The sequence below is a fragment of the Lagenorhynchus albirostris genome, chromosome 16, assembly GCF_949774975.1.
Source record: "Lagenorhynchus albirostris chromosome 16, mLagAlb1.1, whole genome shotgun sequence".
Taxonomy (NCBI): Eukaryota; Metazoa; Chordata; class Mammalia; order Artiodactyla; family Delphinidae; genus Lagenorhynchus; species Lagenorhynchus albirostris.
Genome location: NC_083110.1, coordinates 69,217,593 through 69,244,170, shown reverse-complemented (window position 1 = coordinate 69,244,170; position 26,578 = coordinate 69,217,593). Strand labels below are relative to the sequence as shown.

The window sequence follows — 26,578 nt, the reverse complement described above, 5'->3', positions numbered from 1 at the left end:
TTTTTACACCTGCTCTAGGCATTTCTAATATATAATTAACTTCCCCACCATCACTAAGTAGTTTTTAAGATATGAAAAAGTGTGTATGCAAATTGGTATTTAGCTTGATTTTGGTTTTGAAAAAACCTTTACATATCAGGACAAGGTAAGTACATGCTTAGAGTTTCTTAGTTAACCTCTAATTTTCCGTAACATACTAAATAAATGTTTCATATGTTTTAGAATACAAGAAGTACGCCCCACTTTAAATTCACCCCTTACTTTTTTTCATCCTAGGCCTGTCATTTGAAGCTAATAGTAATTCCTCAACCTTTGTAGATTAGGGTAAGAGTTATTTTTAAATTAAATTTTCTTACCTTACTTATTAAAAAAAACAATAGTGCCAGATCCTTGTAACATAAAACCTAAAGCAATACATGATGATAAGCATCACATCAAGTGAAATTAAAGAGAAATATTGAACACTTAGATAAAATAATGGTTTCTATCTTGCCCCAAATTGGTAAGTACTGTACTTGTAGACCTAAAACCATTGAATACTTTTTTGTTTAATTCCGTAAGAGATATACTAGTGAACTTACTAACGAAAAGAAAACATTCAAGTGACACACTTCATGGTCAAAACTGATAAATCAGAGATGGAGATAGTCTATAACATCAAGTCTAGGAGCCTAAAAACCACTAACCCAATGCCAAAAGTCGAAGTAAAAATTTACTTTAAGTTAGGATAGGTGGAAAGTAGAACTTTGTGCAACTAAAAAGTAGGAAAGGAGATCTTGAGAAAGGTGTCAAAGTAAGCCATGCATGACAAAGTTCCCCAGCACTTAAAAGTTCAGTGACTAATATCTCTAGCACTTTCATGAGACTCAACCCACAGACGGCTCTCGCAAAAGGAATCTAAGAGAAAAGAGTAGTAAACTGCATCTTCTAATAACCCACAATCAAAGGTCATTCTAAAATAGCTGACAATGTCAGGGTCAAACAGTTTTCATAAACGCAGTTCTTCTTATCCTTAACATTTCCTTTTTGAGAACAAAAAGGATGAAAAGAGTTTGAAAAGATGGAGTAGATAAAGAAAACAGGGTTACTGAGCAATTTGACATAGAGGAACACTTCTACAAGGAAAACAAAGTTTCAAAAACTTAGTGTACAGAGAAGAGAAACTAGCTACAAATATTACAGAAGCTATGCAATAAAGACTTTGTTTAATCATGCAGTTGAAACAGGCAGTTCTATATGATTTTAAAAGGCTCTCCTGTTTTCTTAAATTTACATAAAAATGTCATTCTGAAGAGAACTTTAGATCAAAGTATAGCTTCATGACTATATCATATACTAAATAGCTACATGTAATTATATAATTATTCATTTAACGGCCATTCTTTGAAATATTTAAAATCTCAGATTGGCTTTTCTCTGCCACACAGGATGATAACGTGTACTCAGAAAATACAAACTTTCAACTTTGTTGTGTCAAAGTAATTAATAAAAACAAGATTTCCATATCAAGTGATTTTCATTTATCTGCCTTTTTAGATTATTCAGGTCAATGCTTCCATTTTGAGAGAATTAAACTTCTTACATTTATTTTCAGAAATGCTCGAGTTCATTTGGTTATAAACTTTCAGCTTCTCTGAACAATCTGCAGTATGTAAGAAGGGTTTAAAATGAAAAAAATCTCCCATCCTGGTAGAGAGAAAGAAGAGTTCACTTATCTTCTTTACCACCCTCCAGTCTCAGAGCATATCTGTGTCATAGCCCAGTGTGTTTATTAAAGTTTTAAATATTTCTGTAAAAGCCTGCTATGGACAGATATTAATAATATGCCAAAAAGAAAAACATAAGTTTTGCTAATAAGAAACAAAGGTAAAAACAAAACTGTTACTATGTTGAAAGAACTTTTTTTCCTCAACCTGAAAACTAAGAGTTTCTTTATCACTATTAAAAGTAAAAAATATAGAAAGAAAATTATATACTATTTAAGAACCTAGAAAAAGAATAATAAAATGAACTAAAAGTCATAAATAAATACAAAATTACATTTTACTGAAACCAGTTATGAATGCAATGTTAAAGGAAAAGAATTTATTCATAACACCAACCAAACCCATTAGACATCTTACAATAAAGTAACTAAAAACGGTAAGACCCAGATGAAGAAAACTACTAGTCATACAAGACTGCAATTTTTTAAATGTCTGTATACTTCATATGGGGAGCTTTTTTCTTATAGTCCATTTTTTATGAGTAATTAAACAAAACAAATACATGTAAAGATATTAAAATATTTTTTAAGATTAATAACATTATAGCTTAGTTTCTTACATTTAGAACAAGTTATAATGAAAAACATGCAGCTAATAATAATTACAGAAAACTGAAGCATGCAAATTGCCTCAACTCTCAAGGGCCTACCCAGGTCCTCCCATTAAAATTAATCTCTTTGTCCCTGATTCTATTGTTCAACTTCTACATAACACTATTACATCACCTACACAATGTTCAGTTGACCCCTGTATAGGGAGGGGGTTAGGGACACCAACCCTCTGTGCAACAGAAAATCCTGTATAACTTATAGTTGGCCCTCCATATATGCAGTTCCTCCATATACCAGGTTCCTCCTATACACATTTCTGCATCTTCTATACACAAGATTCAACAAACCGTGGATAGTGTGGTACTATAGTATTTACTATTTTAAAAGTCCGTGTATAAGTAGACCTGCACAGTTCAAATCTGTGCTGTTCAAGTCAACCATATATAAATTTTAGTAAGTCCTAACACACTACTTTGCATATAGTAAGTAATCAGTAATTATGGAATTCAAGGGTAATCCTTCATCGCAAAGTAGTACAGTATATTGAGTGTTGAGCTGCTGTAGCACATTGAGCTATTACTCTATTCAATGAAACTTTCATTTATTTTCTTTTACTAAAATTTATGTTAAATTGGAGATAACATGGCAAAAATAATACTGTCCCAAAAGTCTGATTCATACATTTATATTAACATACTTAAGCCTAATGATGTTATAAATAGTAACAATAATAATTTGCATTACGGAGTTAACATTTGCTGGAAATACAAATTATTTCATATGTTTATTTAAGCCTCACAGTAAATTAAATTAGCTGCATTTTGCAGGTGAGGAAAGTGAGACACTAAGAGGTGAAATAATTATCCAAGGTGACAGTGCCATTGCCAGAATATGGACCCAATCAGTATAATTCCAAAGCCCAAACTCTTAACAATGTTATATTCTTTTATGGCTACAAAGACAGACAGATAGATAGATAGATAGATAGATAGATAGATAGATAGATAGATAGATAACCAATGCCAGAGCAAGTTTGTAACAGAGAATCTTCCTGAACATTAATAAGAAATAAAATAATTTTAATAATAAAGCACTTTCAATAATTATACTAAAAGAATAGCTATAAATATAACATAGTTTAAAAACAATCTGAAGGAAGTCTACAAGTACATTTATATATTGACAACATAGTTAAATGGCTTTAGTAGGCCGACTTTTTAAAAGAATATCTAAATCTGCAGTACATTTAAAGCCTTACCATTCAAATATAAATCTATTTCCTTATTTCCCTTAACATCACCATGGACTTTGAATTTTAATACGTGCAACTAATAATGAAAAAATGAACTTTTCTCAATAAGGTGAACTAAAAATGAAAAAATAGTAGAAAATTTTTACTTCTCATATTTTATAAATTGATTTTAGCCATTGCCACATTAAATAAAATTCACAAGATGTGACATATTGTTTATTTAGTTAGATTGCTAATGTGGCCCTAAGAAATAAAAATGAATTCCATATATCACATCACTGTAGAAAAGTCATAGACAGAAAAATACAATTTTGCCAAATTTAGGAAATAAGGAAACTATAAGGAATTGTTTAAAGCTTCATAAACTACCAGGGAATGTGCAACAGTGAATAAGAAACGTATTTATCTTTCATTCTCTTTAGTTTTCTATTGCATTGTACCTCAGCTTTCCACATGTATAATGTCAGCAACAAAAATAATATGAAATAACTGAATTAGTCTTAAACCTAGCAGAGAAGTATCATCCCCAAAGGGAAACATATTTCTAAAAGCACTATGCCTGGTGGAATGAGAAAACTTACTATTTTAATTTAAAACAGTTTTTAGCTAATATACTTATTGAAACGTTCCTTTTGCCTATGCTGGCAAAAAATTAAAATAATACTTTGGTAATCTTCATGACATTATACTTGGCAATGGATTCTTAGATATGCACCAAAAGCACAAGCAACAAAAGAAAAAAGAGACAGACTGGACTTCATCAAAATTTAAAACTTCGGTGCTTTGAACTACACTGTCTAGACAGTGAAAAGACAACCTACAGAACAGGAGAATATTTGCAAATCATTTATCTGATAAGGACCTCATAACTAGAATATATGAAGAACTCTTAGAATTCAACAACAAAAAAAACAAATAACCCAATTTAAAAAATGAACAAAGGACTCGAAAAGACATTACTCCGAAGATATACAAGTGGCCAATATGCACATGAAAAGACAAAAAGACTCAAACAAATATTTGTACAGCCATATTCATAGCAGTATTATTTACAATAGTCAAAAGGTGGAAGCAACTCAAGCATCCATCAATGGATTTTAAAAATGCGGTATATACATACAACAGAACATTATTCAGCAACAAAAAGGAAGGACACATGCTACTATATGAAAGAACCTTGAGGACATTATGCTAACTGAAAAAAACCAATCATTAAGGACAAATACTGGATAATTCCACTTATTTGAGGTGTCTAGAGTAATCATATTCATAGTGACAAAGAGTAAAATAGTGGCTGCCAGGGGCCGGTATTGGGGAATGAAGAGCTATTATTTAATGGTTATACAGTTTTAGCTTTGCAAGATGAAAAAGTTTTGGAGATGGATAGTAATGATGGTTGCACAATGATGTGAATGTACTTAATGAAACTGAACTACACACTTAAAAATGGTTAAAATGGCTAATTTTATATTATGTACATTTTACCACAATTTTTAAAATTGTTTTAAAATGGACAAGAACTGGAATAGACATTTCTCCAAAAAAAATATACAATGGCCAACAACGTCATCACTAGTCATTAAGGAAATGCAAATCAAAACTACAATGAGAAATAGTTTTACACCTACTAGGATGGCTAAAAGTTTCTGAAAATGTAAAATAACAACTGTTGGCAAGGATGTAGAGAAATTGGAATCCTCCACGTTGCTGGTGGGAATGTAAAATCGTGCAACCACCATGGAAAATAAGTTGGCAGTTCCTCGAAAAGTTAAACATAAAATTGCTATATGACCCAGCAATTCCTCTCCTAGTTTATATACAAAAGAACTAAAAACTTGTATTCAAAAACAACTTGTGCAGTAATGTTCATAGCGGCACTATTCACAATAGCCAAAAGGTGGAAAAAACCCCAATGTCCGTCAATGAATAAATGGGTAAAAATATTGTGATATATCCATACAATGGAATAATATTCATCCACAAAAAGGAGTGAAGTACAGATAGATGCTACAACAAGAATGAACATTAAAAACATTATGCAAAGTAAAAGAAGCCGGTCACAAAGTCACATATTTTATGATCCAATTTACATGAAATATCCAGAATAAGTAAATTTATAAAGAAAGAGCAGATTAGTGACTGCCAGGGACTGGGATGACTGCTTAATAAGTATGGCATTTTCTTTTGGAGGGAAGGAAATTTTCTGGAACTTGACAGAGGTGATGGTTGCACAATATTATGAATGTAGTAAATGCCACTGAATTGTATACCTAAAATGGTTACTGTTATGCTATGTGAATTTGACCTCAAATTTTAAAAATGCTAAAAATGGGGTTATGGTTGGAAGCAATATATAAATAACAGAAGTATATGAAGTAAATTACTTCAAAAATCCCCATGGACTATTATATAGGCATTAAAATAATTTGGAGACTGTAAATGAAATCATTTTCATAAAAGTAAATTAAAACAATTGTATATTAAATATATGAAAGGTTGCAAACACATATAAATTGCAATGTGGAATAAAAACAACCCAGGTGTGTTTTTGTCTTAAAGTTATGGAAACAAAACATTTTTATATATATATGACATAAATAATCTATCTGAAATACACTTTTTGTCCAATGAAATTCTTGGCTATAGAAAATTCAGTAGTAAAAAGCTTTTTGGAAAACAGGATGGCTCCAAAATCCTTACCTTTTTACTTAATAAACATAAAATAACAAAATACTATGACTCCACTAGGTAAGGTCTACACTTTGTGGATTCCGTTGTACACATTTCTACTGCTGCTTCTCTACACAATGAACACAGCACTAAGCTGTGGCTTTTGGCTAATAAGGGCTACTGGATCTTCCCTTCCGTATTAATACCACTTCTGCATTAACAGTTAAGAGTTAGGCCTAAGAATCAGACACTTTCTTCCTCTTATTAGCAGTATGATTTGGGTATTTTATTTAACTTCTTTGTGTATTTGGTTGTATGTAAAATGGAGATAATTGTGACTTCTCCCATACAGTTGTTGTACAGCTGAAATGAGATAATGAATATAAGCTATGAGTACAGTGCCTAGAACACAGAAAATCCAAGCGTCAAACAATTTCTGTATTACAGCCTCAATCAGGGCAGAGCTTTCCATATCACACAATTTCAATCAGCACCAAACCTGCTATTACCAGAGCAGTTTTGTTGACTCTAAGGCACAGCTCATCATTCTGTGTTTCTCAACCCTGAGTGTATATTAGAAGCGTTTGGGAAGACTTTGAAAAGAACCAAGAATCACCTTACGATAAACAAAGAGACTGATTTAATTATTTATGGATTGACCCAGACATCCGTATTTTTTAAAAGCTCTCCAGGTGGCTTTAATATGCATGTAGTGTTAAAAAGTGTTATCTAAAGGCCCAGGCCCAACTCTCTCTATGAAGATTTCTCATCTTATCACAGCCAACAACTGAGGCTTTTCTGTGAGTGCTCTACAGGCTATTCCATTTAGAAAAAGTAGATTAAAGATTTAAGGAACAAGGACTAATCTAGAAATGAAGAAGGATTACTGAAAAAAACAAATTTTAAGGAAAATTTTTAAGGAAAGACCAAATTTTCTTTTTTAAAAAGTAGGAGAAAGAAGCAGCAGGACAGAGGAGAAAATAGCGAAAAGAAGGGTTTCATGATCGAAAAATGATATGATAATAGTTAGCTCTTATAATGCTCTTTTAACGTGCTTCAATTCCTATTATATGTGACTCTATTACATAGGATCACATTTGATCTTTACAATAATCCAATGAAGTATTATCATCTTCCTTCTACATATGAGAAAGATGAAGCACTGAGATGCTAGGTGAATTAACTAAAGCCATACATTTAAACAGTGGCAGAGTTGGAATTTCAGTGAAGGACTGATTCTAAACTCATTCTCTTAAACCTTATGTTATATTATCACCCTGTCAAAAACAAAAAAACAAAAAAACTTACGTGATGTAAGGCATACACAAAACCTTTATTTCTTATTCCTAAAGTAAAATGTAAAATGATAACTTACTATTATTAAAAAACAAATTATCAGCAGTGATTATTTTAGAATAGTAAGATTACAGGTAATTTTTAATTTATCTGCATTTGCTAAATTTCCTATAGTAATCATGTATTCATTTTGAAATAAGAAAAAGTAAGATTTTCTTAAAGCAAGTATATCACAGAATTTTTATAGTTCATAGTCCCTAATAAATATATATTACCTTCCAAAAATATTGAGACTTAATGGAAAACAACTTCTTTAATAAAATATATTTTCCACGAGGCATATCTTTCTTAATTTTCTTTTCTGTAGTAAAAATACACTGAAGTGAAAGAAAAAATAATTACCTGTACACTGTCCTCCGTTGGTTGGATCTCCATAATAACCTGGCATGCAGTCTTGACACTGCTTTCCTGTGGTAAGATTTTTACACTGTTCGCACACGTTATTATTGATGCAAGTGCTATGTCCATTACACTGGCAAGCTAAGGAAAATAGTAAAAAAAAAAAAATTTTAATATCTACATAACAGTATCAAGTATAACTGGCATCAGGACAAGGAATTTATTTTACAAATCTGAATGGCAGCAGAGTCCAACGGGCACTTCCCAAGTTTTTTATTAATGTGTGTCTCAAAATACTAATATAGGACATTATATACAATAAATTCTGTATTGAAATTTTGCATGACCTGTAAAACGTAGGGGTTAGAAATTTAAGTGAAACATAAAAGTTATAGCTAAGGGTGAAATATCTTTTAACATATTCCTTAAAGATTCATGTGACAATTATGTCTATTAACAGGAATAAATAAAAGACCTTTGACAAAGAATGCTAAAATGCATCTTAACTATATTTACATATAATAAAAAAGGATCAATAAATATAGAAAATTGTGTGGTAATAAGTCCTTACTTCAAGAAAATACATTAGTTTAAAATTAGCAAACACAGCACTTTTAAATTACTTTGTATAAATGTTTATCTTCTTTGGGCAAGAAAAGCTTCAAGGCTTAATTAAAATTCTATTCGAATGTGAACTAAACAGAAACAGATTTAAAGCATAAGTTTTTTTATGTCTTCTTAATATGAGGTCTAATATGTTTTCATATTAATATTACAATAGAATTTAAAAATTTCAGATGAGAGATAAAGTTCCTATATGAAAGATCATGTTTAGTGTCTATTGGGGGCATAATACTGACTTAGTTTGGTAACGTCTTGTGGAAACATCATAATCATTGTCACTTTCATAATCATTTTCATCATTATTACAACTAAGATAGCATTTAATTGAGCTCTCTCTCGCTCAAGTCAAGAAAGCTAATGTTTAGTAGATTGCAGTTGTTTGTGGCTGGCATCTATATTCTGCTTGGTCAGTTTACATTTTGTATCAGTTTTTAAAATATTGTAAATACTACCCCATGGCTAGATAGTGAACCAAGTGGCATACATGAATTATATAATTTAAGCCTCACAACAATTTTGTGTGGAAGGTACTATTTTTAGGGTTCTTTCTAAGATCAGGAGGCCTGGATTAAGCAACTACCCAAAGTCACACATTTAAAGAACGGCAGAAACAAATGCACAATCAGGATGTATGAATCAAAGACCAGACATTAAATCTCATACCTATTATACGTAGAAAATTTGAAAGTAAGAGGGAAATCCCAAGAGACTAGCACAAGGTCATCAACATGAGTTAACATCAAAGAGTAAAGGAAAAAAAAAAAGTAAAAAACAAATACCTATAACTGACAGAAATTTTCAGTGGCATAACTCTATTACAACATAGTATAGAAATGACATGCAGTCATCATGGAAAAATGTTGAGTAATCTTCCTCTTTATGAAACTGAAAAAATTACAATATAGTTTTCAAATTTTATATTACATTATGAAACAGCTAGGAGAAAATTTAATAACAAGAAAAATATTCATAATAAATTGAGTGAAATAAGGATTCAGATAAGATATTTAGAATGAACACAATTTTGTTTTTAAATGTATTAATATGCCCATGGAAAAGTTAATGATGGTTATCTTAGTTTAGTAAGATTTTTATGCATCATCAGTTTTCTACAATAAATTCATATTACTTTTATAATAAGGAAAAATAATGACAAGAACTTTAATTTTTTAACATTGTGCTTAAAATTTTAAGTTATTTTTTCATCAAAAATTTTATGTAAAACCACTAATTAATTAATTCACTCAAGTAAAAACAAAATTTATTGAGTGCTCACTACATGTAAAGCATTATCTGAAAAAGTCAAAATAAGAGATGGGTTACTATAAGCATTTTTATGAAACCCTGGCTACATTTTTTCATCAGAAAAACAAATATCTTAACTTCTGAATAAAATGACTAAATTTACCAATCTCATCTAATATCCTCCTCATAGATTACCAGTGTAATAATAAAAAAACTTGCCAGCAACAACAAGAATTGGGGTATGATGATAAATATGTAAGTAAAACTAGAAAATAGTAACCTACTATACCTCTGGGAATTAAAAGAGGACTCCTGGTATAATGCCACTCAACTGTAACTTTCCTGAAAGCGACAAGTTCTAGGCAGTTCTGGGCCATGGTGCAACCAAGAAGCATATCAGCTGCTAGAATGAGATACAGGAAAGTCTAATGTTCCAAGTAATGAATATACCATACAGAAAGCTGGTATAATTTAGACCTAACTGCTGGCAAAATTTCCAGCAAGAAAAGGACAGTCATCGTTGCCGCTTATAACTAGTATGGCAGCAATGGCAAAGGATAAGGTATGTTATAGAAAGCACAACCCAGATGTAATAATGGCTGTATCAAACACAGGAAAAGGATATACTATAAAGCCTATGATGATGTTTTATTCTCCACTGCCATCAGGGGGTTGGATCAACAGGTAATGTAAGCTTGTATCTAATAGTTCTTCCAGGATACACTGTAACTTGAAAGGTTCTAATAACAACCTAGTTCTGGAACATGAATGAAACTAAACAGAAGTCATCCACACTGTTTTGTTTAAATTCAAAAACCAGCCCAGATGGCTTCTCATCTATGTACACACAAACAGAAAAAGATTAAAATAAAACATAATGAAAAACACAGCACTTCATATGCAAATAAAGTACATCATTTTGAAAAATATGTGCTCTCTAAAACAGATGTAAAACATTGAAAAGTATCTGTTTGGCATTCTCAACAAAATTCAAAAAAATATATACACAGAAAATCAAGGCTAAAATTTACCCAAAACTTTTTTTCAAAACAGAGCCCTTTAGAAGAAAAGGGAATTATCATTGCTAAAAATAAAACAGGGATTCAAAACAAGAATGTGAAAGAGAAGTGTGAGCTAGTGACAGAACTTTACTATACATGGGGATAGACTAACAACAGCTAATAGGTATGGGTCAAAACCCAGCAGGGCCAGGAGATATAATCTCTGGCATACTCAAAATAGAGAGCTAAACTGAACCATATTTAAAATGCTTAAAGCCTTCAATTGTAGCCCCTATCTGTGAAAAAGGTACTAAAATACATCACAAGCCCAAAGAAGCAGAAAGGAACCTTAACGTGGGTAAGAATGTATGAAAGACAAAAGTCACTTGTGAGAACTTAAAGCCTATACTGATCATATGGGTTGGGTTGAAATTCACACTTCCCATATAGTAGAGAAACCCCAACATCAAACAATAGTGTTAAAACCTATTCTGTAAAAAAGAAAAGCCTCATGCAAAAGCAGACATAAATGGACCCTTGAAATACTTCTTCAACTCAGGTCACACAGAACAGAAACTGGAAAAACTTGATTCTGTAAACTGCAAGACAGTAAGTATTTTAGGCTTTGCAGACCATAAAATCTCTTCACAACTACCACTGCTGCCACTGCAGTACAAAAGTAACCATACACAATACACAAACAATTGATAACAGCTATAATCCAATAAAACTTTATTTACAAAAATAGGCAGTCAACCAGGTTTGGCCATCACACCTTCGTTTGCAAGCCTTTGATACCGAAATAAAAGACAATGAAAACAACAACAACAACACTTACTGAATTAAACCTCAAAATGAAAAATCACAAAGCATCATGAAGAAGAGTCAGGCAAAAGAGAGATAATAAAAATGAGAATTGACAACCCAAGAACTGGAGTAAAAGGACAATTAGAAAACAATAAAAATATTTAAAATAATTAAAGGCAGAAAAAATGAGAAAATTATGCTTAAAGAACTAAAGTTACATATGATGACAATGTCTCAACAAAAAGAGAGTATCAATAAAAACACAGAAATTATAAAAAAGAACGAATGGAAATTATAAAGTAGAACAGTAAAATAACTGAAATGAGGGACCTCCCTGGCGGTTCAGTGGTTAAGACTCCACACTTCCACTGCAGAGTGCATGGATTTGATCCCTGGTCGGGAAACCAAGATCCCTCACGCTGCACAGTGCAGCCAAAAAATAGCCGGGGGGTGGGGGTGGATAAAATTCTACACATACTAACAGAAAAAAAATAAAAGCATTTAAAAAAACTGAAATGAAAAATACACTAGAGATTCAACAGTAAATTTGAACTGGCAGAAGAATTAGCAAATTTGAAGAAAGATCAGTAGAGACCATGGAAGCTGAAGTACAGAGAGACAACAGAATGAAGAAAAATAAACAGAGCCTCAGCTAAATGCAGGACACCATTAAGTACACCAACCTATGTGTAATGGGAGTGTTGGAAAGATAGGAGAGAAGAAAGAAGGCTAAAATTTATTTGAAGAAATAACTCCTGAAAAATCCCCAAACTTGATAAAAATGTTAATCGACACATCCAAGAAGCTTAACAAAATTTAAGTACAATAAACATGAAAAGATCAATAAATACATTATAATAAAAGTGATAAAAGCCAAAAACAAGTAGGAAATCTTGAAAGCAGCAAGAGAAAATATGACTCCTCACCTAAAAAAATCCCAATAAGACTAATAACCGGCTTTTAATCAGGAAAAATGGGGGTCAGTAGCCAGTGGGATAATATATTCAAACTCCTGAAAATAAAACTGTCAACGAAAAATTTTCTATCCATCGAGACTGCTCTTCAAAAATTAAAGTGAAACATTCACAAATAAACAAAAATTGAGAGAATTCACTGTTAGCAGATGTGCCTTACAAGAAATACTAAAGGAAGCTCTTCAAGAAGAAAGCATGTGACACCAGATAGTAATTTAACTCCACAAAATATAACAAAGAGCACCAATAACAGAACTGTCATTATAAAAGACAGTAAATATACATCTTTTGTGTCCTTTCTTCTTTTACAAGATTTTTAAAGATTGTATTTTAAATGTTATAAATAATGGTATTGTTGGGCCTATAAAACATAAAACATAATGTATTCCCCAATAACACCACAGAGGAAGTGTATCGGAGAAAATCTATATCGGGCCAAGTATACGACATGGTATTACTAGATGGTAAACAAAGATCCACAGAAACAAAGAAAACCAAACATGGTTAATACAAAGATTAATATAACAAAAGCTATAAGTACATACTATCCTCCTTTCTTTCCTCAGATTCTTTAAAAGACATAAAACTATATAAATAATAACTATAAAAATGGACTGCTGGGTTTGCAACACATACAGATGTAATACATATAATGATACCACAAAAAGGGAAGAAAGAGACTAGACCTATATGAGTAACATTATTTCATCTCACTGGAATTAAGTTAGTATAAATCTGAAGCATATTTTAATAAGATAAGCTATATATGGTAAACCCTGGAGTAACCACTAAGAAAATAACTCATGGACTTCCCTGGTGGCACAGTGGTTAAGAATCTGCCTGCCAATGCAGGGGACACGGGTTTGAGCCCTGGCCGGGAAGATCCCACATGCCACGGAGCAACTAAGCCCATGTACCACAACTACTGAGTCTGCGCTCTACAACCTGTGAGCCACCACTACTGAGCCCGAGTGCCACAACTACTGAAGCCCACACACCTAGAGCCCATGCTCTGCAACAAGAGAAGCCACCATAATGAGAAGCCCGCACACCACAACAAAGAGTAGCCCCCGCTTGCCGCAACTAGAGAAAGCCCACACACAGCAATGAAGACCCAATGCAGCCAAAATATAAATAAATTTATTTTAAAAAAGAAAGAAAATAACTCATAAAATATAATGAAAAATCATTAAAAATTAAAATGTTATAATAGAAAATATTCACTTACTGCAAAAAAATAAACAAATGAAGAGTGGAAGAACAGAAAATTCATGATATACAGGGGAAAAAATAAAATAACTCACATAAATCCAACTGCATCAAAAATAACATTAAATATGAATAGATCAAATGATTTAATCAAAAGGCAGAAAAGACAGACCAGATAAAAGACAAAGATCTAACTATGTACCCTTCATAGGAGACACACCTATATACACAAAGAGATTGAAAGTGAATGGATGAAAAAAGATATAGCATACAAACAGCAACCACAAGAAAGATGGAATGGCTATAGAAATATCAGACTTTTAAAATGTTACTGAAGATGAAGAGGGATATTTTATAATGATAAAAAGGACAATCCATCGATAAGATATAAAAATTGTAAACATACATGCATCTAACAGAGCCTCAAACTACATGAAGCAAACACCGACAGAAATTAAAACAGAAATAAAGAACTCAACAGAAATAGTTGGAGACGTCAGTACCTCACTTTCAATAATGAATCAAACAACTAGGCAGATGATTTGCAAGGGATTAGAAGACTTGGACAACACTATAAACCAACTGGACCAAACAGACATAAACAGAAAAATCCACATAACAGCAGCAGAATATACATTCTTCTTAAGTGCACATAAAAAACTCTTCAGGATAGACCATATACTAGGTCATAAAACAAACCTCAATAAATGTAAAAGGACTGAAGTCATATAAAGTATGTTCTCTAACCACAATTGAATAAAATTAGAAATCAGTAACAAAAAATTTGGGAAAATCACAAATTGTGGAAATTAAGCAACACATTCCTAAATAACCAATGGATCAAAAAACAAATCATAGGAAAATTAAAAATTACTTTCAGGTATATTAAAATAAAGCATAATATACCAAAACTTACAGGATGCAGCAAAACACTGCTCAGAAAAAAAAATTATGGCTGTAAAAGCCTACATTAAAAAAGAGAAAAGGTCTCATATCAACCAACTTTGTACCTTAATAAAGTAAAAAATTAATAGAAAACTAAACTCAAAGCAAGCAGAAGAAAGGAAATAATGAAGATTAGAGTGAAAATAAATAAAATGCAGAGTAGGAAAACAATAAAGAAAATCAATAAAGCCAAATACAAACTGTTCTTTGTAATGCGCAACAAAATCAACAAAGCTTTAGCTAGGCTAACAAAGAAATATACGAAGATACAAATTATTAAAATCAGGAATGGAAGATGAGACATACGACTGACAAAGACTGGGGAAAAGGACTATAGGGAAATACTATGAACAACTGGATGCCAATAAATTAGATAACCTAGATGATAGGGGAGATTCTTAGAAAGATACTAACTACCAAGACTTACTAGAGGAGAAACAGAAAATAGGCACAGGCTTTAACAATAAAAAGATTGAGTTAGTAATCAACAAAGTGCCAGAAAAGTATAGCCCAAGATCAACTGGCTTAATTCATGAATTCTACCAAACAGTTAAGGAGAATTAACAATTATTCACAAATATTTCCAAAACACAGAAGCAAAGGTAAGACTTCCTAACTCATTCTATGAGGCCAGTATTAACCTAATACAAAGACAAGACAAACTTATCACAAGAAAAGATGATGCCAGACCAATACCTCTTATGATTGTAACTGCAAAACTTCTCAACAAAATACTAGCAAACTGAATCCACTAGAATATAAAAGGATTATACATCATGACTAAGTTGCATTTACCCCAGGAATGCAAGATTATTTAAATATATGAAAATCAATCAATACAACATACTATTAGAGAAATAAAGTGGGGTGGGGGTGGATCACAACATCATCTCAATAGATGGAAAATACTCAACGAACTAGGAATAGCAGGGAATTATCTTAACCTGATAAAGGGCATATATAAAAACTTCATAGCTAACATCATATTTAATGGTAAAAGACTGAAAGTTTTCTTTTTAAGGTCAGGAACAAGACAAAACTGTCCTTACTTGTCACTTCTATTCAGTACTGTACTGGAGGTTCTGGACAGGGCAATTAAGCAAGAAAAAAAAATGAAAGGCAACCAGATTGAAAAAGAAGAAAACTAACTTTACTTTCAGATGACATAATCTTCCATACAGAAAACTAAGAAATCCAAAAACATTATTTAATCTAATAATTGTCTTCAACAATGCTACAGATCAATTGTAGAAAAATCTGTTTTATTGTATTTTTATACACTTACAAACCGAAAAGTTTGAGAGTGAAATTAAGAAAACAATACCAAATACAATAGCATCAGAAAGAATAAAACATTTAACAATACATTTAACCAAAGAAATGCAAGATTTGTACATTGAAAACTACAAAACATTATTAAAAGGAATTAATGAAAAGGCATCTGTATTCATGGATGGGAAGACTTAATATTAAGATAGAAATTCATCCCAACTGATCCACAAGTTCAATGCAATCAAATTCCAAAAGACTTTTTTTACAGGAATAGACAAGCAGATCCTAAAATTCATGTTTAGAAACAGAGGGCTCAGATTAGGCAAAACAATCTTGATAAAGAAAAACAGAGTTGGAGTACTGACAATTCCCAATTTCAAAACCTACTTCAAAGTTACAGTAATCAAACCATGTGCCATTGTCATAAGAACAGACATATAGACCATGGAATAGAATTAGGTCTAGAAATAATACCATACATCTATGGTCAATTGATATTCAACAAGGGTGTCAAGAAGTTTAACTGGGGAAATAGTCTTTTCAACAAATGGTGCCAGGATAGCTTGATATTCACATGCAGAAGGATAAGTCTGGACCCATACTTCACACCATATATAAAAATTAACTAAAAAAGGATCAAAAACCTAAAGGTAAGAGCTAAAATTACAAAAATGTTAGAAGAATATATAGATGTAAATCCTCATGACTTTGGATTAGGCGACAGTTTCTTATATATGACACCTAAAGCTTAAGCAGCTAACAGAAAAAAAAAGATATACTGGACATTATCAAAAAAATGCTGTGCCTTGGGCTTCCCTGGTGGCGCAGGTGGTTGAGAGTCCACCTGCCGATGCAGTGGACACGGGTTCGTGCCCTGGTCCGGGAAGATCCCACATGCCGCGGAGCGGCTGGGCCCATGAGCCATGGCCGCTGAGCCCGCACGTCCGGAGCCTGTGCTCCGCAACGGGAGAGGCCACACCAGTGAGAGGCCCGTGTACAGCAAAAAAAAAAAAATCCTGTGCCTCAAATGGCACCGTCAAGAAAGTGAAGAGACAACCCACAGAACAGTGGAAAATATTTGAGAATCATATGTCTGATAAGGATCTCATACCCAGAACACATAAATAACTCTTACAATTCTACCATTTTAAAAAAAACGCGCAATTTAAAAGTGGGCAAATGGGGCTTCCCTGGTGGCGCAGTGGTTGAGAGTCTGCCTGCCGATGCAGGGGACAGGGGTTTGTGCCCCGGTCCGGGAAGATCCCGCATGCCGCGGAGCGGCTAGGCCCATGAGCCATGGCCGCTGAGCCTGCGCGTCCAGAGCCTGTGCTCCGCAACGGGAGAGGCCACAACAGTGAGAGGCCCATGTACCGCAAAAAACAAAACAAAACAAAAAAAGTGGGCAAATGATTTGAATAGACATTTTCCATAGAAAGTATATGAGTAGCTAATAAGCACATGAAAAGAACACCATAAGTCATAAGGGAAATGCAAAACAAAACCACAGAGAGCTACCACTTCACATCAACTAGGAGGATAATAAAGAAAATGATGTATTAACCCATATTGGTGAGGAGAGTAATTAGAATACACTGCTGGTAGAAATGTAAAATAGTACAGTAGCTCTGGAAGAAGTCTAGCAATTCCTTAAAAGGTTAAATATACATTTATCATATGACTAAAAAATCAACTCCTAGATACATACCAAAGAGAAATTAAAACATGTTTACACAAAAACATGTACAAATGTTCATAGCAGCACTATTCATAATAGCAAAAGAGTGGAAATAAGCTGAAGACCCATCAACTGATGAGTGTGAATATGTGGTATGCAATTTAATATTATTCAGCCATAAAAAGAAGTAAAGGACTGATATATGCTATAATATGGATGAACCTTAAAAACGTATGCTAAGTAAAAGAAGTCAGACACTAAAAGACACATTATATGACTGCATTTAAATGAAATGTCCAGAATAGACAAATACACAGAGAAAGAAAGTAGACTAGTGGTTTTCAGGTGTTAGAGGGAAGGATGTACAGGTAGTGACTGTTAAAGGGTATGGAATTTTGTCTTGGGGTAATTAAAGTGTTCTGGAATTATATGATGGTAATAGTTGCACACCTACTGACTATACTAGAAACCACTGAATTGTACACTTTAAAATGAAGGATTTTATGTCATATGAGTTATACATCAATAAACAAAGTAGTTAGAACTAATTAGATGAGCTGAAAAATAATTTACACAAATTCTTCACATCTCTGTATGTACAAAATTCATAATATTACTTTATCCTTGCTCTCATCAAAAAAGTACAATTTTTTCCCACCATTTGAACATGTATTGGCATGAAGACTGTTTCAGAACAGTGGAATTCAGAAGTAATGGTATGGAAATTTTGAGCTTACGCCTCAAGAGCCATATATACTCTGCTCTCTCCTTCTTCGAATTCTATTCTAAACATATATGTACAGCATCCCAGTCTACACCACCAGAGGACGATAGGCCAAATACAGCAGGGAACAATCATTTGCAGCCTGAGGACCCCTAGATCAAGCAATCAGCTCAAACCACCAGACGTGTGAGTAAAGAATTCTGAGATCATCCAAAACCAGTCAAGCTGCCAGATAAATGGAGCCACAAGAGAAAAATCAGGAGAGACTGGTAGAAGAACTGCCTAGCAGAATTCAGCAAAATAGATGATGCAGAATCATGTGTAAAACTGTTTTAATACAGTGAACCTCGCATGCTATGTTAAATAACAATGACTAATTAAAAAATAGGTTTAAGAGAAAACTAGAAACATCTAAAGGAAGAATTAATGAATCAAAATATAGATCAGAGGAGGTGCAAGGATATAAAATACAGACAAGACAATAAGAAAACTTAGGAACATGGTGAAAAAGCCTAACATGAGTGAATCAAACTTTTAGAAATACAGACTAGAGTGACACAATGGGACAGATGCAATATTTGAAGAGATAATGGCAGAAAATTTTACAAACATGATGAAAAACACATGTCACAATTAAAAAAAGAAAGATGATACTTAGGTACATCACACTAAAATTGCTGACATCCAAAAACTAAGGAAAAAATATATTTTAAAAGGTCAGAGGGAAGAAAAAGACATATTACTTTCAAAGGAGAAACAATAAAACTGACAGAGGAATTCTGAAGAGAAAGTAGAAGCCAGAGGAAAAGGAAATTACATCTTCAAATTATTGAAAAAATATATCTGTCAACTTAGAATGCTATTACCAGTAAAAATATCCTTCAAATATGAGGACACACACATACACAATAAAAATTTTTTCAGATGTATAAAAGCTAATTTATAGCCCAACTGAGAAACACACTACTTTAAAATGTTACATAAAGTTCATCAAGCTAAAGAAATGTTATAGCAAAAGGAAATTCAGATCAATAGGGAAAAATGAAGATCACAGAAAATGGTCAATACGTGGGTAAATAGAAAGATTTTTTTATTATTATGATTTTTTATAAGAAAATTGTCTTTTTAAAGTAAAAAAAATAATGTGATGTGTGGTTAATAACATATATAGAAGTAAAATATATGGCAGTAATCACACAAAGGACAGGAAAAGAGCAAATGGAATTACACTTTTGTAATATTCTTACCTTATACATGAAGTAGTATAATATTGATTCAAGGTAGACTGTGATAAGATAAAGATGACTATTACAATCACTACAGCAGTCACTAAAAAAAACACAAAAGAGGTATAGCTAAAATTCCAATAAAAGTGATAAAAGTGGACTTTAAAAACACTCAATTAATCTAAAAAAAGGCAAAAGGAGGAACAAACAACAGAGAAAAAAATAAAGGAAATTTTAAAATTGATACCATGATGGTAGGACTAAATTCAATATTACCAATATTATATTAAATCTAAATTGACTAAACAATTTGATAAAAGACAGAGATTATCAGAATAGATTTTAAAAACACATCAACAACAACAATAAAAAACAAGACATTAATGCTGCTTACAAGAGATTCACTGTAAATAAAAACACATAGACAGAAGATTTCCACTTCTGCCCATGAAGGTTTAACTGCTGTGAGAACTGACCTCTAGTGTAAATATAGGAAAACTGAACAAAATATATGAAACAACTACTTTCAAGTATAACAGGCAGTTCAGGAATGGCATCCCTGAGAAAAAGACGACAAAATATGACTGCCCTGGCTTGCTATCTGGAGGCAGATTTGAGGATAAAGCCCAGGGAGGAAAACCCAAACTCTCATTTAGTTGAGGAAACAAAGAGCAAAGTTCAGGGAGGCCATGGTGGTTAGGATTTGTGGGGCAAAATACTAGAGAAGAGAGAGTTGCACACAGCAATCTATAGACAGGTCCCCTTGAATCTTTGGTTAAATAATAAATTGAACACAATGTGAAACTCTATGAAGCTGGAGAAAGAACCATCAGAAAAAAGTAAGTAAAACAATGTCAGGAACTCACGTAGGACTAGAAATAGCTTATACTCCCAAGAGTCAACGTGGAGAGACCTCTTAATACAAAGAGCACTGTATGCAGAACACAGAAAGGCACTGTCTTAGTAGTGGAAATAAATTAGCACTGAACTTAGGGCTGCTATGTACAGGCCATGACAAATATTAAAAACAATTTTTGAAGTAACACAACTGAATGCCAGAATAAAGTCCAACACACTTAAAGAAATAGAACAAAACTGAATAAGCTAGAAAAAAAATCACAATGTCCAGGATAATACCACCAAAAATAACCAACCTGGAAATTCTGATTCATAATCAGTTAAAAAAAAAAAAAATATATATATATATATATATATATATATATATATATACACACATACACACGCCAATAGAAACAGAGAAAGAAATGGCATACCAATTGGGATGAGTAGAGAAGGATTTTTAAAACAGCTATTAAAAGTATGCTCCATATACTCGAGAATACAGAGTAAAATATCAACATAAGAAGGAGAGAAATGGAAAATATAAAAATGACTAAAATTCAATTTCTAAGATGAAAAAATATATACAAAATTTAAAGTAAATTTAATAAGGAAAAAACCGTCTTTTCAACAAATGGTGCTTATAGCCATGAACAAAAGAATTAAGCTGGATCCCTATCTCACACCACACACAAAAATTAACTCAAAACAGATCAAAGACCTAAACGTAAGAGCTAAAACTACTAAAGCCTGAAGAGAAAACATAGGTGAAAACCTTTGGGATCTTTTATTATACATGATTTCACAGGCATGAAACCAACAGCACAAGAAAGAATAGAAAAAATAGATAAAACATGAAAATTTAAAACTTTGGTGGGGACTTCCCTGATGGCACAGTGGTTAAGAATCCACCTGCCAGTGCAGGGGACACGGGTTCAATCCCTAGTCCAGGAAGATCCCACATGCTGCAGAGCAACTAAGCCCATGTGCCACAACTAGTGAGCCTGCACTCTGGAGTCTGCGAGCCGCAACTACTGAGCCCGCATGCCACAACTACTGAAGCCCGCACGCCTAGACCCCATGCTCCGCAACAAGAGAAGCCACCGCAATGAGAAGCCTGCGCACTGCAACTAAGAGTAGCCCCTGCTCGACGCAACTAGAGAGAGCCCGCGCACAGCAATGAAGACCCAACACAGCCAAAAATAAATAAATAAATTTATTTAAAAAAAAAAAACTGTTGTGCTTCAAAGGGCACTATCAAGAAAGTGAAAGACAACCCACAGAATGGGTGAAAATAATTGCAAATCACTCTTTAGTAAGGGATATATTCAGAATATATAAAGAACACTCACAGTTCAATAATAAAAAGACAAATACCCCAATTAAACAATGTGCAAAGAATCCAATAGACATTTCTCAAAAGAAGAAATACTAATAGCTAATAAACACATGAAAAGATGTTCAACATCATTAGCCACCAAATGACTGCAAATCAAAACCACAATAAGATACTACTTCACACCCACAAGGATGACTACAATCAAAACGATGTGAATGGAATATTACTAAGCGATAAAAAGAAACAAAATTGAGTTACTTGTAGTGAGGTGGATGGACCTTGAGTCTGTCACAGAGAGTGAAGTAAATCAGAAAGAAAAAAATAAATACAGTATGCTAACGCATATATATGGAATCTAAAAACAAACAAACAAACAATGGTGCTGATGAACCTAGTTGCAAGGCAGGAATAAAGATGTAGACATAGAGAATGGACTTGAGGACATGGAGTGGGAGCGGGAAGCTGGGGCAAAGTGAGAGTAGCATCGACATATATACACAACCGAATGTGAAATAGTTAGCTAGTGGGAAGCAGCCGCATAGCACAGGGAGATCAGCTCCGTGCTTTGTGAGGACCCATAAGGAGGGTGGGAGGGAGGCTCAAGAGGGAGGGGATATGGGGACATGTGTATGCATATGGCTGATTCACTTTGTTGTGCAACAGAAACACAGTATTGTGAAGCAATTATACTCCAATAAATATCTATTAAAAAAAAAAACGATGTGAAATAAGCAATGTTGGCAAGGATGTAGAGTAACTGTAACCCTCATGCACTGCTGGTGGAAATGTAAAATAACACAGCAGCTTTGAAACAGTCAGGCAGTTCCTCAAAAGGTTAAACATGGTTACCATATGACCTAGGTATTCCATTTCCAAGGTAATGAAAATATGTCCACACATAAACTTGTACATGAATATTCATAGATGCATTATTTTAAAAACCAAAAATTAGAAACACTCAAATGTTCATCAAATGATGAATGAATAAACAAAATGTAGTATAGTCATACAATGGAATATTATTTGGTAATAAAAAGAAATGAAGCACTGCTATATGCCACAACATGGATAAACCTTGAAAACACTATGCGGTGTGAAAGAAGCCAGTAAAAGAAGACTACAATTATGTGACTCAATTTATATAGAATGTTCAGGATGTGTAAGTCCACAGCTGACAAGGGTGGGGGGTGGTTAAACAGGCCATGACTGCTAATAAGTACAAGGTTTCTTTGAAAGATGATAAAAGTGTTTTTAAACTGACTGTAGTGATGGTTGTATAACTCTGAATATACTAAAAACCACTGAGTTATACACTATAAATGGGTAAATTGTATGGTATGATGGTTAGTCTTATGTGTTGATGAAGCTGGGTTATAGTACCTCAGGTATTTAATCAAACACTAATGACCTCCTTCTGAGTGTGGTAGGGACCTGAACATATGATGGGATAGTCATTCTGATGATTAGGTTGTTACATGGCACAGTTGGCTTTGAGAAAGGGACATCATCCTGGATGGACTCAGTCAGATGATCCCTTAAAAGGCATTAGTCTCTACTTGAAGGAGATTCAAAGTGTAGGTGATCCCATTTCAGTTGTCGAGACGCTACAATGCGAGTTCTGGAGACGGAAGGGGGATGAGGGAGAGAACGTGAGCATTCTTTCAGAGCCGAAGTGGTCACTGGCTGACAGCCAACTAGAAAACAGTCACCTCAGCCCTACAATTGCAAGGCACTGAATTGTGCCAACATGTGAATGAGCTTGGAAGCAGATTCTTTTCTAGAGGGCTGGTCAAGTATTTTGTAAAATGTCCTTCAATGTCGTTTTGTCTGATGTTTTCTGATGACTAAACCAGGTTATAGGTTTGGGGGAAGAATACCACAGAAGTGAGGTGCCCTTCTCACCACATCATATCAGGGGGTATGTGATATTAACATGACTTATTACTGGTGTTGTTAACCTTGATCACTTGTTTATGGTGATGTCGCCTTACATCCTCCACTGTAAAGGTACAGTTTTTCCACATCTACACTCTATTCACTAGGAGTCACCATGTCCAACTCACACTCAAGGGGAGAGAAATTAAGCTCCACTTCCTAGGGGAATGAGTGTCAAGGTACTTGTGGACACACGTTCAAACCACCACAGTAATTAATAAATATTTTTGAGGAAGATATTTGGAAGCTACACAAATAAATTTTTTCTCCTTAAAGTTTCACCCACTAATTTGAACATTCTTAAGAAGACTATTCTTACGGCACTTATTACTGTGGGGTTCTAACAGCAATTTTTTATTTCCCTCATTCATTCTACATTTATTATTTGGAATTTTCTGTAAGGAATATTTATCCATTCTCACCCATTTATTATCTATTCAGTCACTTAAATCACATGGATATGTATTCTGTTCTTTGGGTTACAATCCAACACAATCATTATTTTTTGCCCAGATTTGACCCATTAAGAACTCTTTCTGGTTGGCTGTGTCCCTCTGACATGCTCCCATCCTCCTTTATTTTGTTTTGAGCACTTTCTTACTTTCTGGCATTAAACAATATTTCAGGTTCATCTTGTGTTCTCCCTGCCCCAGCCCTAGAACCAGCCATTACTCCAGAGAGCCCTGGTTCCTTTCATTGGAAAATGGTATTTAGAAACCAGGATTGTGGGCACTGAATGTGCTCATTGCTACTGGGGCATCATGGCTTCCAGGCCCTCTTGGAGAACTGAGCTAGAAAATATATGTATATATACCTCTGCGTATATATATTAAATATTAAAATAAACTTGAATTCATGCTTATACTCTAAATCAATACCAGGATTCTTTTTTCTTTTCTTTTCTTTTCTTTTTTTTCTTTTGGCCATGCCGCACGGCATGTGGCATCTTAGTTCCCCAACCAGGGATCGAATCCGTGGCCCCTGCAGTGGAAGCTCGGAGTCCTAACCACTGGACCGCCAGGGAATTCCCCACAGGGTTCTTTAGAGTCTTTACTCTTCGCATGTTTTTTTAATAGACCTTCATTGGAGTATAACTGCTTCACAACACTGTGTTAGCTTCTGTTGTACAACGAAGTGAATCAGCCATATGCATACACACGTCCACATATCCCCTCCCTCTTGAGCCTCCCTCGCATCCTCCTTATGGGTCATCACAAAGCACGGAACTGATCTCCCTGTGCTATGCTGCTGTTTCCCACTAGCTAACTATTTTACATTCAGTAGTGTATATATGTCAATGCTACTCTCACTTTGCCCCAACTTCCCCCTCCCACCCCGTGTCCTCAAGTCCATTCTATATGTCTATGTCTTTCTGTGACGGTGGGAAACCTGGCTCACATCAAACACAATTAATTTATATATTTGTCCAAAGCTACTAAACATATAAAGTATTGTTAGAATTGTTAATCTGTACTATGTGAGAAACAAATTTACCAATCAGAATATAATGTTTATGTAGGTTTTTTTCTTTAGTTTTACAGTATCCAGCCAAAACGCTGTTTTCCAAGGCTACTTAGGTCAGCTCATTATTTTAATGAGGTTATGGCATCTGTAATACAGTTAAATTTATTTCTCACAGTTTGCATTCCCTTATGGGATCCCCTGACATGCTGGTTGACTTTTTTTTTTAAATTGCCGTCAGGAAAGTTCTTTCTTTGTGGTATACAGTATGGTTTGACAAATGCATAGAGTCATTATGAACTACCACAGTGTCATAAAGAAGAGTTCCACAGCACAAAAAATTCCATTATGAGGTCCCCTTGAAGGCAATCCCTACCTTTACTACTTCTGGCAAATAACTGATCTCTTTTCCATCTCCATAGCGCAATATGTAGCCTTTTGGTCTGGCTTCTTTCACTAAGTAAAAGGTATTTAAGATTCAGCCACGTTGTATGAATCAATAGTTTGTCCCTCTTCTTGGTTTTCATATATTCCAAAGTTTATGTAGAAGTACCACATTCCCTTAGTCCATCTGGTTTCAGTGCAACACACTGTCAGCGCCGCACCTACAGCAAGTTCTGCAGTATCTCCCCACTTTTTTGCCTCAGAATGTTCACTGGTATCATGATAAGCTATTAATCAGACATGCCGGCACAACTCAGAAGTACAATACCCCCAGAGGCATCACTCAACCATCAATGGAAGAGAGTTAGTGGGTAAATTCCCCACCCCCACCCCCAATCCCTGAGGGTTAACTCTGAGAAGCATTCTGCATAGTTCTTCATAGGTCCCTAGTGTGTCTGAGCTCAAATTTCCCAGTATAGTAGTCAGCCTAATAATGTACATATTATTGGTTTTTCTCCCGACTTTGAAACTCTCTGTTCCCTCAATTGTGCTTCCTAGGTTCATCTCGTAAATAAACTATCTCACCCAAGTCTTTGTGTCTTCTGGAACACTCTTTCCCCAGACAGCAGCATGATTCACTCCCTCATCTACTCGAGGTGTTTATTAACCATTACTTCTAAGTGAGATCTTCTCTTACCAGTCTTTTAAATTGCAAGCTTTAGCCCCCTTCCTTGCTTTATTTAATAGCACTTATCACCACCTAACTTCATATACATATATATGTGTGTGTAATTAATTTTATTAATTTCAACTCGAATACAGGCTCAATTAATGCAGTGATTTTAGTCTACTTTTGTTCATTGTTATGTCTCTAGCACGTAAAACACTCTTTGCACATAGTAGGCACTCAATAAAAATATACTGAATAAATTAATTTTTCAAGAAGGTTGATTTTATTCCATATAAGAACAGACTCCCTATTT

At 33.9% G+C, this 26,578-nt stretch overlaps 1 protein-coding gene across 1 annotated transcript in view; it reads right to left on the bottom strand.

The window, feature by feature from the left end:
* Positions 1 to 26,578, bottom strand: part of ATRNL1 (attractin like 1) — a 679,297-nt gene that overhangs the window by 485,352 nt on the left and 167,367 nt on the right. Inside the window, exon 19 of the mRNA XM_060125653.1 lies at positions 7,938 to 8,075. Within this exon, the coding sequence (XP_059981636.1) occupies positions 7,938 to 8,075 (138 nt within the window). The remainder of the gene's footprint in view (positions 1 to 7,937; positions 8,076 to 26,578) is intronic.